The sequence below is a fragment of the Brienomyrus brachyistius genome, chromosome 1 (genome assembly GCF_023856365.1).
Source record: "Brienomyrus brachyistius isolate T26 chromosome 1, BBRACH_0.4, whole genome shotgun sequence".
Classification (NCBI taxonomy): domain Eukaryota; kingdom Metazoa; phylum Chordata; class Actinopteri; order Osteoglossiformes; family Mormyridae; genus Brienomyrus; species Brienomyrus brachyistius.
Window position 1 is genome coordinate 18615853 of NC_064533.1, and position 15007 is coordinate 18630859.

At 45.8% G+C, this 15007-nt stretch overlaps 1 protein-coding gene across 1 annotated transcript in view; it reads left to right on the forward strand.

Moving 5' to 3' along the window:
* The window catches only part of cdh2 (cadherin 2, type 1, N-cadherin (neuronal)), a 52835-nt gene that overhangs the window by 21294 nt on the left and 16534 nt on the right, over window positions 1–15007 (forward strand). The window contains exon 3 of the mRNA XM_049020540.1: window positions 11057–11277. Within this exon, the coding sequence (XP_048876497.1) occupies window positions 11057–11277 (221 nt within the window). The remainder of the gene's footprint in view (window positions 1–11056; window positions 11278–15007) is intronic.

Consider the following 15007-nt stretch of genomic DNA (forward strand, 5'->3'; position numbering starts at 1 on the left):
CTCATTATTCTTTTGAAGAGTATTTCCTTGCTAACTGTCCAGATAACTTTATAAAGTTAATCAAGACTTATTTGGCTCCATCTTTTTGTGGTAGAACAAAATTCTTCTCACACTGCCTGTAGTTAACTGACCCCGTGTGTGTGCTTTGATTACGCCCACTGAGTTTTCATTTTGCTTATAGATTCTCCATTCTCACTTGATTGTGTGATTCAGCCACTTGTTATTGTGAAACTGAATGTCAACACAATATTAGCGGTGCTTAAGTGGCCAGCCTGTGTGGGGGACACTGACTAAGCCTGATGTTATGTACTATAGCTGGAGGCATTATGACCAAGGCACAATTCAACTGGAAAATCCAGATTTTTCCCAATAAAAGAGATGCAGACGGAGGCTCGTTTTGCTGTTAGCGTCGCATCTAGTTGCAGTGGACATAAAGAGGTAGGGCCAAAATGGTGCAATTTGTGTTAGCCAAAAATGACAGCGTGAATTTTACATCGGTGGATGAAACATCAGCTATGTGCTCGGATAATTATTTCCAGGGGGTGAAATGAGCTATGAACCACGACAGAATGAACTGCGGATAGGTAGCTTATGTGCTATAATGGGACAGCCTGACAATTTGCCGGGATTTTAATAGCACCTGTTGTACAGTGTGTTATGCTTAATCTAAATTAAAATCTGACAAATGGAGGGCAGTTCTCAGTGGGGGAAGCCTTTTGTCCTCACCTGGTCAATCTATTAATGACTCCACCTTCCCCCCTTAATTCTTTGAGAGTCATCAGGATGGGCACTGATGACAAGTTAGTCTCTATATTGAACAGTGTTAACGCGATTAGGCGGAGCATTCCCTGCGGCCCGGCAATCAACTCGCTCAGGATTTTCCCTCGGCGGCCGTTTCCGTCGCCATCATGCCTCCTGCATTATGCCGAGGTTATGAAAGTCTGTCTGCCCCCATCCTGCAGTTGGCTGTACTTTGTAAAGAAAAAGAGGGTGGAGTTTTTTAGTTTGATCCGTTTAGCGTTCAGATAATTAGGTACCATCTGCATGTGACAGCATCAGTTCATCCAACATAGTTTAAGTAACTAAATGATGATTTATAAACTGTTGCTACACATTTATAATCATGCATGTGTAGCTTAATGTTGCTTTGATAAGCAGTTCCAGAAAATAGAAAGATGTATGTATGTGTCGCAGTTTGCTTTTAGAACATAGTTTTCTCGATGAGTGGCTTTTGATTCTGTGAAGAACAGCTTGCTTTGGTTTGGTTTGTGAGGGAACAAATCGGTCTCTAATCTGATGGAATGGAAACCCAAGATGTCTTCCAGGTATCTCGGTTGTTCACTGATAACTTTGAAATCTGACTTTGGTGGGGGTGGGGGGGGGGGTGGTGGGTGCTCAAGCCAGACAAGTTCCAGAGCTCCAGCCTAGATGATAAACGTCTCACGTGGCTGTTCAGCCGAAGTTCACAATTAAAGTGACTCAGATTTACGTTAAAAATAGCCGGCATGTTTGCCTGCTCTGGTTTTCTTATCACTTTGAGAAATGTCCTCAGTGGAGATAGTAACCCTCAAGGTGCCGACATAAATGAAACGGTGAACCTCATGCGCTCGGGCACTTTGTGTGATATGAGTTTCAGGCTGTTTTCCCCGTTGGTCGGGCTTGAGATGTGAACCATTAACTACAAGAAAATGAGAGTCAGCCGGACGCCCCACAATGACAGGAATGCAAGTGTGTGTCCGTTTGCGTGCTGTCACAGAAGTGACAGAAATCACAAGCCAGCTGGAGCAGCCACAGGCCGCTTGCCAGTATTAACACGGGAGTCACCTTACTGGCACTGCATGCAGGGATCAATCAAAAACAAACTAATCAAAAAGACCCTCGTATCTGAGACTAACACTGAGCTCTTATTTTCAATGTCACATGTATCTAGTTTTCATAGATTTCATCAGAACTGAAGCAGATTAACAAAAATATCCAGTAAAAGTGTCACATCTTTTCCCGCATTGACTATAGCTGATTTATCGGCTTACTTTTCAGCAAATTTGAACCTACTTAGTGTTGCTCTGACAACCTAATGATAATGGACAAGTTTACTGGGCGGTTCTTCTGTTGGAAAACATCTTATGCGTTATTGGACATTTTTACAAAAGGCAGGAGGCTTTTGGCCAAGCATTTATGTGTCTGCTGGCCACTCGGTTCTGTCTGCTGAATCTACACTCTGCTGTCTTCTGTTATGTGTCTCTTGTAGTCAATGATTGGAAATCCACCCCGGTGTTAGTGGGGGCGACCCATGCGGTGACAGCAGAGGTGATCGTTCTGCAGCACCCGGTCCCAGTGACATGGACGCCTCCTCAGAGAACCATCCGGCTTCTCCCCTTGTTTCCCTCAATTGTACTTAACATAAATTACCAGGAGCTTTGAAAAATGAGGCCCCATCAAGCAGCATTTCAGATCAAAGCTCTCATTGGTCCTGGTTTTAGATGTTGAATAATTAACGGTCTGGTGTTGGCAAAGTGTCATTTTTAATGGCACATTGTAATAGCTGTGAATTTCAGTTGTAGCTTAACAGACCAAAGTGGGGAAAGGGTTTGTTAACTCATTTAATGGTGATGAATTTCGCCTGAGCTAATCAATCACTCAGTATGCAGCATCGTCAGATAATGCCAGGCTTCACTCGGAATGCGAGCAAAAGCCACAAAGGAAATGGCCAGTTCACTGTCCCTCCTCCAAGAAAAGTTCTAACCATTTACCTTCCAAGTTCTTATCCAGTAAAGGATTGCAGGACAGCAGAGCACACAAGGCGGGGCGACACCCTGATGGGATGCCAGTCCTTCACAGGACACACATGCACAGCAAGCGATTTATTGACACCATCTACCCAAACTACATGTCTCTCGCCTCAGTACTCAGTACTCAGAGCTCCAGACTGTCAGGGCTGTGGCAGGATTCAGAACCTGAAGGTTTGCAGCAGTGCCCGCGGGGGCACCCATCACAAAAGCCCTTTGTAAAGCAGCCTGCAGGAGTTTCTGTCCAGATGCAAATCGCATGCCTGTAATCAGGGATCTCTTCACTTTGGAGGTCAGGATCTTTGGTGCTTCTTAAAAGCAAGACTAAACTCGTCATTGGCCCACTTTCAACGGACAATTACAAGGAGTGTTGGCTCTACACTGTGCCCAGTGCGCTCTTGTGGTATGTCATGACTCTTCTCCTCTGTTTCTGTCACTATTGTCAGCATCTCCAGTCATACGATGCTACACATGCTTCATGACCCAAATAGTCTTTCATGCAACACAGGCAAGTGTACATGGGCCAGGAGACTGGAATAAACCATTATTCCCCATGACATACCCAAGCTGTACATCAAATTATTACTTACCCATGTCCTACATGAGACCTTCTGTCTTCTGTGGCAGCTCAGCTCGCTCCAGCTAGGTGTCTTCAGAGTTGCAAAATGACTTTTCTTTTTCTAGAACATAATGGCACCCTGTGGCGAGAGGGCCTAATCACAGTGGTCCATGAGTAACCATGCCAACGTTCAGATGGATCTGATCCTCCCCCCACCCCCCAGGGAAAGGCAAATAGATCATAGGGTTTTTGAGGTGTGTTGAGATATATTACATAGTGTGAAGCAGGGGAGTTCCTTAAAAATCTTGTTCCAGAAGAAATCATGAACTACGCCAGTCAGAGGCTGTTTCTCATTTATCTTGATCTTAACATTAGTTTACCTGGCAAACATTTTTGCACAAAGCAAAGTGCAGGTCACAGTTTAGATACCCATTAGTGAAAATAGTCCACAGACAACAATGTACGCAGGTCAACAATGCAAGAGCAAGACTAGGGTGTGATAAAGCGTATTGAGCTTTGCCTATGTCTCAAGCCCTAAAAAACAGCGTATATCATCAGATATAGACACACAAATCCAGCCATACCTCCATTTTTCAAACATATATCCAGTACAGGGGGTGCAGGGGGCCTGCAGGGTACCCAAGGCAGCATAGGGTATAAGGTAGCTGTGGACCCTGGACAGGGCATACACACTAAGGGGATTGTAGAGACACCACATGTCCATGTGCCATCGTGTTACCGTGCTGGGAAAAAAGCACAGCTACTTATAAAATATATCCAGGATCCTGATGTGTATGTGTATTATATCACACATGTGAAACTATCATTACAAGATTCAAGAAGGTGGACCATTAAAGAAGTGAATCATGGGAGGCAATTAATTGTGGATGACCTTTACAGAAGAGATGAAGGTTTCCAGTTAAAAGGCACAGTGTGAAGAGCCTTTAGTATGTAGAGTTGAGCCTGAAAGGCCAAAGGGTCATGACATTTGATAGATGTTTAAGTGATATTTTGTATGTAAAATGCTACCTCCGGCCATGATTTGCCTTCCACTTTTGGAAATGAAAGCTTTGATTTGAATGGAAGAAATTGTCAGCAATTTTAAAAACCCATCAATGAAGATGGGTGTTTTCAAGATGACTGACATCCATTTCTGAGATGTGCTGAGGATTTGACAGACTCCTTTCTGGTCGTAATGCACAGGGAACAGAAACGCCAGGTAGCCTCCATGAGGTTTGGTCCCCCTTCGGCTCTTGGGCTGATTTGTCAGTGCAGCACAGGATGCAGGGTCCTGGGACTTTGGGTTGGAAACTGTAGACTGCAGTGGCTTAACCTTCATCAGCCCCTGGTCCTCTGGATCTTATCGAGCTATAATGTCATCCATTGGGCCAAAGAGAAACCAGTGCGTTAGCGCGTTAGCTTTCACGACCCCAAGGCACCACAGGCTATTCATTTTGTTGTTCTTTTTTTTTCTTTTCTTGGAACTGTGCTGGCATATTTTGCTGTTTGGTGGTTTTGTAATTTGTGTTTTCTAGTATGAAGCGGGATTTTCCTGGCTCAAGTGACTGAGCAGTTCTCATTGTAGTTGAATGGGAGTGCGGCTCTAAAAACCAAATCTCTTAATACGACCTCTGCTTCCCCATCCCGAACTCATCTCGTTTTGCCGATGGCACTGGTTTGTGTGACAGGTCTAATCGGTGTAGCTCCATTTTGCCGTCGAGGGGAAAATCAGGGCCTTTTCTCATCAGGGGAGCCTTCCATGCAACATGCATCTGTACCAGGCCTTCCTACTCGTTAAGCAATTTTTATATATTTTACCATAACGAGGCTGGAGAATTCTCATTTTCACAGGCGGGTGGCAATAGGCCAAGCAGGCGGTCCATGCCGGCCAGCTGAAAAAAGTGATCAGACAATCAAAGAAAAGGAGACGCGGGGAGGCAGCAATAATGAGTGGCCATCTCTGGAAAGCCCTCGATTGATCCTTGACACGTTGATTTGGAGGAATGGGACACTTACTCACTCAGAGAGGAGCCATCGGCTCCGCGCTTATATCTGGCAGAGCAGTTGATCTCCTTACCTCGCTATTGACTTCTGCTGCGTGAAAGCCGTTCAGGGAGAAGCACACTCAGGATAGCGATTAAAACCGGCAGAATGGGAAATGGCAGAGTCTGTTCGGGGCGATAAAAGGAGCCCAGGCAGCCAATGACGTCTCTTATGCCACATAGGGAGGGACTGCTGGGGCCAGGCAGTGGGAGGGTGCTAAGAGACTCCTTAGTTAGTGCAGATTTAGGGGTTCAGATCTGGTTTTCCTTAACTGTTGGTCACTGCATTTAGGTCCTTGTGTGTTTGTGTGGTAGTGTTTACAGAAGTATTAATGCAAAAAAACGACGTGCCTGTAAGTAACTTTACAGTGGAAATAAAGTATTTAAACATCATATTTCCATTTTACTTTGTGTTTTTTAGAGTGTTTTACAAATATATTTGTGGCTTCTGTGTTTTGCTGTATGGTTTCTTGAATGACTTGGGGGATAAATCTGACGTAAAATTTGACTTAAGTAACACTTTGTGGAACCAACAACTTACGTCGGTCGAGAACCGCCTGTACTTTTTTTGCTTTTGTTTTTTTTTTTTTTACCAAACTGAAAAACGAGCAATTTAAAGAAAGCAGCACTTGATTCACGGTCTTGCAGTAAAAGGCACATTTACGCCGTGCAGTTGCCCAAGGTCTCCACCCATTCGTGTGAGCCCCTTTTATCCGCCTTTGGCCAGCGTGTATCCGGGGAAACCGGTGCGGTGAGTTAAGGATCGCAGTTGCTGATGTCTTTCTCTGGAGCGTGTGAGGCGCCCGTAGCCAAGGTGAATGCAGAGCACCGACGAGCCCCGTTTGTCGTGAAAAGCACCGGCAGTTGCCTTCAGTGGCCCGTTCCTCTCAAAGGAAGCCAAACAGGGGCTGAATTTCCACGCTAACCATCTGTAGAATTTGCAGCGCTATGACCCTCCTGCTTCCACTGCTGGGAACGACACTGAAGAAAGTCCATTACTTTTAAGCTCATAAAGTGATTTTCATGTGGTTTTTGAAAAATATATATGTATCAGGTACAATATTGAATACAATGTCTAGACAGAGAATGTGAAAGTGGTAAGGAAAGTTGACTGTGATTTATTTTTCTCTGTGCTGTTTGAATGAAAAATTAATACTCAGTATAAATATAAATAGTGAATTAATAATAAACTCATAAATATTTATACTCCACTTAGAAATGAAAGGACTGTCATCAGGGAGAGGAAATTAGGCTTATGCCGTAGTTACTGTCTCCTTTTTGTGCATGTGGAAAATTTTTGGCATAATAAGCTGCATTTTCAATAGAAAATTGCGTGATGTTTTTAGTGGGCATTTCTCAACCTGCCTTGAGGTTCATAATTTGACATATCTGGAGCTTCCATCAGTCCCTCTACTCAAAAATACGGAGACTGTCAGTTTAGCTGGGAAACGCCACGAGTGGCGACCCGACGCGAGATAACGGCCGGCGTGATGAGTTCCAGTCACCCGGTGGATGCCGTGCCAAGCGCTACCTGGTGATGGTGAAAGGGCCGCGTTTAATGTTGGGAAACGATTTCAAAAGTAAACAAACAAAGCAGGCCTTCATTTGCCACATGCTGTGGACCTCCTGTATGTTAAGGAAAAGAACAGTAATCGGCCATTTTTAGCCCTTTTAGCTCCTTCGCTGCATGACGGAGAGTAATAGGACAGAACGGAAGACAGGATATTTTATAGGGAGTGATTCGGTGTGCGGGGGGGGGGGACGCTTGGCAGATCCAGCAGGATGTCAGATCCACAGCACAGTTGTGGAGGTGAAGCGGCTGTAAGCAGACATCAGAGAGCTTGTAGATTAGTACAGTCATCTAACAGAAGCACAATGCTTATGTAGACCTAAAACCTGGTAGGTCTTTATAATGGAGGGAATGATAATTTTTACAATTGTTAAACATTTAGGCAGTGGTTTCATTTAAATATATATATATATGTATTTTACTCCCCAGCCAGGGAGCCAAAAGCAAATATTTTTTGAGCTTGAGGAAAGCATCCCTCTTCCTTTTATGGGCAGCGCTCACGCAATCTGTTTAAATAATTCATTTGCCCGGGCATATTCTTGAATGCAGACATATTTGCCAAAACAAACAGCTGTTTTTTTTGAGCATTTGGGGGACCCCGCACACCATTGATACGAGCCTACTGAGGATTTTGTACCCGCTAGTCAGTGGTGTAGCTTCAATGCTGCACTTTGCTTCAGAACAAAATAATAAATGCTTTGTAGCCTCTACTTTCATCCACTTCACGCCAGTTATGAGGATAGGCTTCCTTTGCTGGCAGTCAAAACGTGGCACCCGCAGTTTCAAAGGCACACTCTGTGTGCGTCCGAACCCCCGTCCTCCCTCACTGAATGTGTCGGCTACCTTTATTTCCCTCTTCTTTCTTCAGCCTGTTAAACAAAATCGCCGTCGTCACTTTCCACGTTCGAAACAAGAGGATGCTCTGCCAGGGTCCAAGGCAGTGATGGGGTAAGGGGACGCCTGCAGCCCCCCAGCCCCCGGCACTCCACTCGGGTCACGTGACGCCGCAGCACAAAGGTCGCCAGGGAGGTTGGCGGGGTTTTGTGTTTGCGTGCAGACGATGGTTAGCTGTGAATGCGGTCACTGAGTGGAAGATAATTGGGGACCCAGCTCGGTGGTTAATCTGCCTTTTCTGCTGACGGCCACATTCCTGACTCACCCCCTGTGCCACACCCCCCCCCAGGCACTGCACTGGCACCTCTGTCCCAGCTAAAAAGGCCTTTATCTCCAGGTTTATTACGCCGAGGCGACTGCTTGACTACATCGCCACACAAAAGAGGAGCACAGCTAATATTGCGGGGTGGGGGGACCTGGAGTCACACTTTCTGAAAAAAGGAAAAAATGATGTCCTTTGGCTTTGGCCCCTCACTCAACGCTGACGTCAGAATGGCGTCGAAGGAGCGATCACCCGGGAAAGGCCTTGTGGAAGCATCACGCGCGTAGACCATGCTAGGCTCGGGGTCAAGGGCCTGGGCACACGGACCAGGCAGGACTAGTAAACCACAAATGGGGGGGGGGGGGGGGGTCACGCCACGAAGGAAATGACGCCCCCTTTATGGCAGGACAAATGCTCTACAAGCTTGACGTATAGCAGGACACACAAACTGTGTGCTCTGCAATTTCCCCTGCAGAAGTATTAAAGTTGGGTGGGTGGGTGGGTAGGGGGTGGGGGGGTCAAGGCTTAGGGGCAAAACAGAACCTCTGGGGATCCGGTGTCTTATTAAGTCTCACCTTGAAGTGGGGATGTGTGAAACAATAAGGACGGTGTTGGGTCGTGTGCGTGTAAACGGTCATTAGCAGGCTTGGGGCTAATAAGACTACATTAATAACCGTCATAAAAGACGCTATTAAACGTTGTTGGTTGGAGTTTATGGAGGAGGGAACAGCGGTAGGTTTTGTTTGAACCGTGTGACCCGAAGCGGGTCTGGCATGGGGGGGGCTTCTATTTAAAGCTCATTAGACAGGAGTGTGTGTGTGTGTGTGTGTGTGTGTGTGTGTGTTCAGCAGGATGTTGGAAGACTTTGGGGGCCCCCAAGCAACTCTCCCCCCTCTTTTAAGGGCTGCTCCCCTTACATAGATACTTATGTTGCACATAAGGAGGAATACAATTCGAGAGGACGCAGTTATAATAACTGAGGGCCAATACTCAGGCTCCGGGTTACATCAGCACTCAGGACTCATTACATCAGGACTCATTTCCATTCACTGTATGTGTAGATGGTTCCTCACAGCACACACCATGGTTTATTATATGTTTAGCACAGCAATGTGCGCAAAATCTCATTAGGCGCTGTGGTGTTAACATGAATGATGCAGCACCATGGAGCCACCATTTAGTATCTTATGCATGATTTTAAAATGCATGAAATGCATTACTCCCCCCCCGTGATTGTATGCACCTGAATTAGTTTTACCGTGACGTGCCATGTAAATTATGCTGTCGTCCTCGCTGTGTGACGAAGACGCTTGTCGCTGTGCTGTGTGGTGACGTTAACATTACTGACAAATTAGGCTCTTTAGAATTAATTGACTTAGACGAAAAATCAAACTGCAAACACAGACTTGAGACAGCAGCCAATCATGCAGCAGGCTTAGCACTCACAGGGCATTATTTAAAACGGCAAATTCAGCACTGAACTGGTCACCTCAGTCAGCACCATTTCATTAAAAGTTCTCAGAATAATTATAAATGAGTATCCCAATGCTCTCCAGCATTTGGCTTCTGGGTAATCCCAGTCGGGACTATAATAAGGTCTAATTTTTATGCCAATGTTTCCTTTGAGTGGAAAAAAATGATGTTTCTTATTCAAAAATCAATTATTTCCCTCCTCAAAAAGGAAACAAGAAAGGGCAAACAAATGCCAAGATTTCAGAGAAGGCTCACAACAATGGATCGGCTGATGCTAACAGCACTTTAGCTTAGATTGAACTAGAACTGTTGACCTTTGTGTTATGAGTCCGTTTCTTCGGCCATCATGCTGTCTATGCCTGTCGTCATCGATGCAGATACATCGGTGCTTTTTAACCGACTCAGAATAATCAGCTATAGGGTCTAGAAGCAGCACAGTGGTCTCATATGTGCCTCCTAAATCAGGCTTAGGCTGACTTCTGGGTCATTGCGTAAATGAAGGGGGCTCTTTTCACCTTTTGGCTCCCCTCTACTTGCTTTCAGGTAGAAGACGCAGCGTCTATAAACCTGTTATCGAACATTCAGCGTTTTTTCATAGCACGGCATTTATTCTGAACGTCTACTACTTTTGGTAAATAGTGCAAAAAAAAAAGCTGTCCTTTGTGTCTGTTCATCTCTTGCGCTGTTGATTAAGACAGACAAAGGCCTGGGCCTCTTGTGTGCGCCGGCCACACTTGTGAGATCATTTCTGGTCACAAAGGGACTTTGTTCTCCAGCTCCCCCTTTGGCGCTTGTTGGAGCTCTGAGATCCATGGCTGATGACTGAGGTGTCACAGCATATGTAAGGGGGGAGAGGAGGGGCTGTCGGGCTGTCTCACATGAAACATCATAAAATGTAAGGGGGGGGCGCCTCACATAAAACATGCAGGCACATTCAGATTTCAGAAATATGCTGGATTTGACACATTGTCTACATGGGAGGATTTAAAGACCATAGAAGTACCATAGAACTCGGGCAAAATCCTATGATAACACAGGAAGAACCTGCAATCTCCACACACGTAGAGCCAAGGTAGAAACTTGAACCCTAGTCCCAAAGGAGGGAGGCCGCACTGCTAACCACTGTGCCACCAGATGAGAAATGAATGGGAAACATGCCCACACGAGCCCAGCTCCACCCAAGCCACAGCAAGCCGCCCCAATAACCCGGGCTTCTTTTATACCCGAGCTGCTTCTCGGGTGTTATTTTGTCATATTTTTCAAACCACACCTGTTTTAATATCCCCAGGGGTCGTGTCGAAATAAATTATGCATGAGGCGCCTGGGACGCAGAGCCACCGTGTGCGGAGAGCTGCGGTTTCAGTGGCTCGCGATGTGCCTTTCCTCCTTCTGCGCTTTCTATTTCACGCTCCTGTCGTTCACACAGTATCAATCTGCTTTACCCCTTCCCATCCCCCCCCCCCCCCCCAGTGAGATTTGTAGACTGCGGCAGAGGCGAACGCCTGCGGTATGACAGCAACGACCCGGCCGACTTCCGAATCGGGGAAGACGGAGTGGTCTATGCCACAAGGAATTTGCCTGTGCCTGGCACATATGCGAAGGTCCTGGTGATCACCGTGCGGGACTCAGACACGCAGGACTTCTGGCAGACGCATGTGAAGCTGACCCCCAGGATGGATGGAGCGCCGCAGGTAAGGCAGCCTACTGTTTCTCGCTTTGCAAATGAAGATGTTCCTCACAGTTTTACCTACCCAGCTATGTGTTACTGCCTAATGCTTTTCCCAAGTCAAACCGGCTCTCCCCTGATATTAACATGGTCTAATTAAGACATGATGTATCAGTGAGAAACCATTGTAGCCTGTAGCCATGCCAACATGATGGGCCACCTCCTGTCCAAATGACCCAAACTAAGCAGCTTTAGCTGGGTAAGTGCTTGGATGGGAAACCTCGTGGTAAAATCCAGATTTACTGGAAGGGGGTATGATTCTTCCCGGTTCCAGACAAAACAGTAAATCCCCAGTCCAGTGTGGGGCCCTCATCCTGACTCATTGGCTGCTCGGTGACTCTTGTTGCCATAGGAACAATGGGGCTTGTTAGGCCTGGGTCTAAGTCCAAATTCCAAGTATGGCCTCCTACCCATTTGGCCATTCAGTGGTCTAGCGATTCAGTAGTGGCTTGCTGTACCACCCTCGGCCCGTACCTGGCACACTAAGTGGACCGGACATTCCTAAGTCTGCGGGGGGGTGGTTGCAATTTACCCCCTCTCCGTAAAATGCTTTGAGCTGCTTGGTGAAGTGTGTTATAAACGCAAACCAGACGTGCCAGCACGGTCCGTCTGGAGACGACAGATGGGCAGCTGTTTTCGTCACAGACAAGATGTTTGTTGAATTCCTTAGACCCGGCAGGGTGATTAAACCCCCCGCCAAGGTTGACCCCTGTAACACAGTACAGCTTGTGAGTGTAAACTCCGGTCAGTTGTTCAGGGAGGATGGTCATGATGTTCCTGTATTGAGGATGAATAACATTGTCTTTGTGATGTGCAAGTTGGTGGTGGCTGCTGCCTTTTCCTAAGCAGGAATAGCTGAAACACTTGCTAATCACAAACGTTTTCATTATGAATGAAAACCCTGGGACTTTAACTACTGAGGGGGCTGAGACTCTGTAGAGTTAAAAGGATGAAACAACACGGCGACAGAGTTACAGCACAGCTGCAGCATCCATACCGGGATCCAGTGGTGTTTGGATGTCAGGGTACTGACTGCTGCACATCAATCGTGAAGTAACGGCCACACAGAAGGCTGTCTGTGAACTGCGGTGAGCAGCATTTCAGAGAACAGGACGAGTGTCATTCTTCTGTCGGATATCGGCCTTCTTCCTAAGCCAGCTGCTGAAATCTGGCCAAACACAGCAACTGGCGAAGCGAGACGGCCATCAGGACACATTAGAACAAAGATCCCATCCAAACATTGCGCTGGAGCCAGGGAGGAGGCTAAAAATGGTGCTTCCCTGGCTCCCTCTGCTAATGCTCTCGCAGGTCCCCAGCAGATATGTATGTGTGGTTTTAATGAGATCATTCATCACCTTTGAAATATTTTAAAAACAGGCAAAAGGTTTCACACTCGCCAAGGCAGCAGGCACATTTGCAAACAGTCAGAACGATTGTTACTGCCGATGTTTGGAGCCTGAGAGACTGCAGACCATAACTTCCATGTTCATTTTTTTTGCCTGCATGGCACTGGTCCTCAAACTGTGGGTTTGGTAAACAACTGGGAGGAGCTGCAAGGTGATTTTCTGAATGAATATGCCAAAAAAAGGTACCATCGGCATTTTGTGATCAAATATTATGGCGAGGGATCCCCCCAACGCCCTAATTGGTGATCAGTATTTTTGGGGAAGTAAGTATGGTGGTGTGGCGAAGTACAAGGCTTTTAAAAGTGGGTGAGATTTTACCCCGCACCGATTGCTTCGTTTATCAGTGTCATTTTACAGAGTAACCAATGAAAAGTGGTTACATTTGCTGGTGAATGAGAATGCAAGATAACCCCACCCACAGCATGTGTCAAAGGCTTGCTCTTCAGAAGAAGGTGTCAACCTACATAGCTTGCTGGTTAAAGCCAGCGTAATATCTGTTTCTGATAATGAGGTGTCACCTCTTATCTTCCTATGAGATAGGATAACCCTTTCTAAATGTCTGAATACTTCTTGCGTGAGCTATGGGTATTTTGGGAAACCTTTTCAACAAACTATTTAAAGCAGAGGACTGGAAATGGGCTACTTTTTACACACTTGCATTTAATAGCTAAGTGAAGTTCAAGTGCTATATGTGGGTTCGCAGGTCCAATTGGTTGAGCGGGTGTTGAGAATGAGCAGATGAATGGGTGGGTAGACAGATAACATACAGGGAATGAATCACTTGTCTGGCTTGGCATTTATGGTTTGCGTGAGTGGATTCCTCTTTTATGTGTTCCTACAGGCACAACAAATATGCAGTACTCTCTGTTGTCGAAACACAGCAGTAGGGGTCTTCTCGCAACATTGCAATTTAGTGTTCAGGATATATGTAACTAGGAGCGGAATATTTTTGGCTTTGGTCCACGTTCAGAAAACAAGACGGTATGAGCACTGCTCACTATGCTAGACAGCTCAGCTGGAGCTGTGATCTACCCAGACAGTGTTAGCCAGCTCGTCAAGTACTTTGAAACACCATAAATAAATATTATTTTGTATTCTTGCCATCTGAAAAGAAGGTTTGTTCTCCTATGATGTGGTCTCCCTTTTGTATGAGGTTCAAAGGAAATGGCCAGAGATCGATCTGTCATTGGGCCAAATGGCAGGGAAAACCTCCGGAAAAAAATGTTATTACCATCACGGGGACGTGCTGGAAATTAAGTCGTTTAGACCATGAACATGGGCATGAGGACAAGATTGCTGTAATATTAAATGTACATGCTCAATTTATTTAGAGGGTGGGGGAAAAAACAGCACAATGGGAAATAATCAGAGTCAGGCGGTACAGCACAGCCGTGGTCTCTGACAGGAGGTGGCAGGGAATCTCGACTCATACTGCCATCCCCAGAGATGAATGTCCGTCCCGCCAAGCAGCCTGTCCGTGGCATTCATCATTCATGACACAGGTCCCAAATAATTACTACATTAATTCTGCCCCATTTTAATAGGGTAATAAATATTTCTGAGTCATGTTTCTAGTCTCTCTTGGACCCGACCTCTTTGAATTTCAATGCGTTGAGTGTAATCAGATTTCAGACGTTGTTAGCGTTAGCTGTGCGACGTTCCATGGCTCCTGGGTGGAGGGCTCGGTGTGTTTCGACAGGTTTAGAAGACTGCCTTCTTACTACTCTTTTCTGGCTGCCGATACGGCTTTAAGAAATCAGAATTCAGAGGAGTAAAACACCTCAAACAATCACTAAACTCAATCACTAAACTCAAATGGCACTTGTCCGGCATGACTGTAGTAACCTTCACCCCCAGGATACTACCTCTATTCTCCATCGCACTACTGAGATACACCTGTTGGTGCGCTAAACTGTTGCTGTTTACTTATTATTTCTGTGTAAAGTGTTCATGGTGTATTGTATTGTATTTTGTGCATATGTATGGTGAATATTGTCATACAGTTGCACAGAGATTGTTTTGTCTACAGTTTGTATTTTTTCATTGTATTGCACTCTTAATGGGGAACTTTCACTCACTAGTTCACTCTTCCTAGTGATGCCACAATAAAAATGATTCAGCTTGATTTGACTCTTTTAGCTAAAATATGACTCAGCCACTAGACACCCAAGTTATTTTCAAAATGGCATGTAGTGTAATGGTTAAGGCCACAGACTGGTAAACCCATAGGTCATGCAAGGAGCGGGTTCTGCTGTTGAACCGGATGCTCAACCCGAACGATTCTTGTAG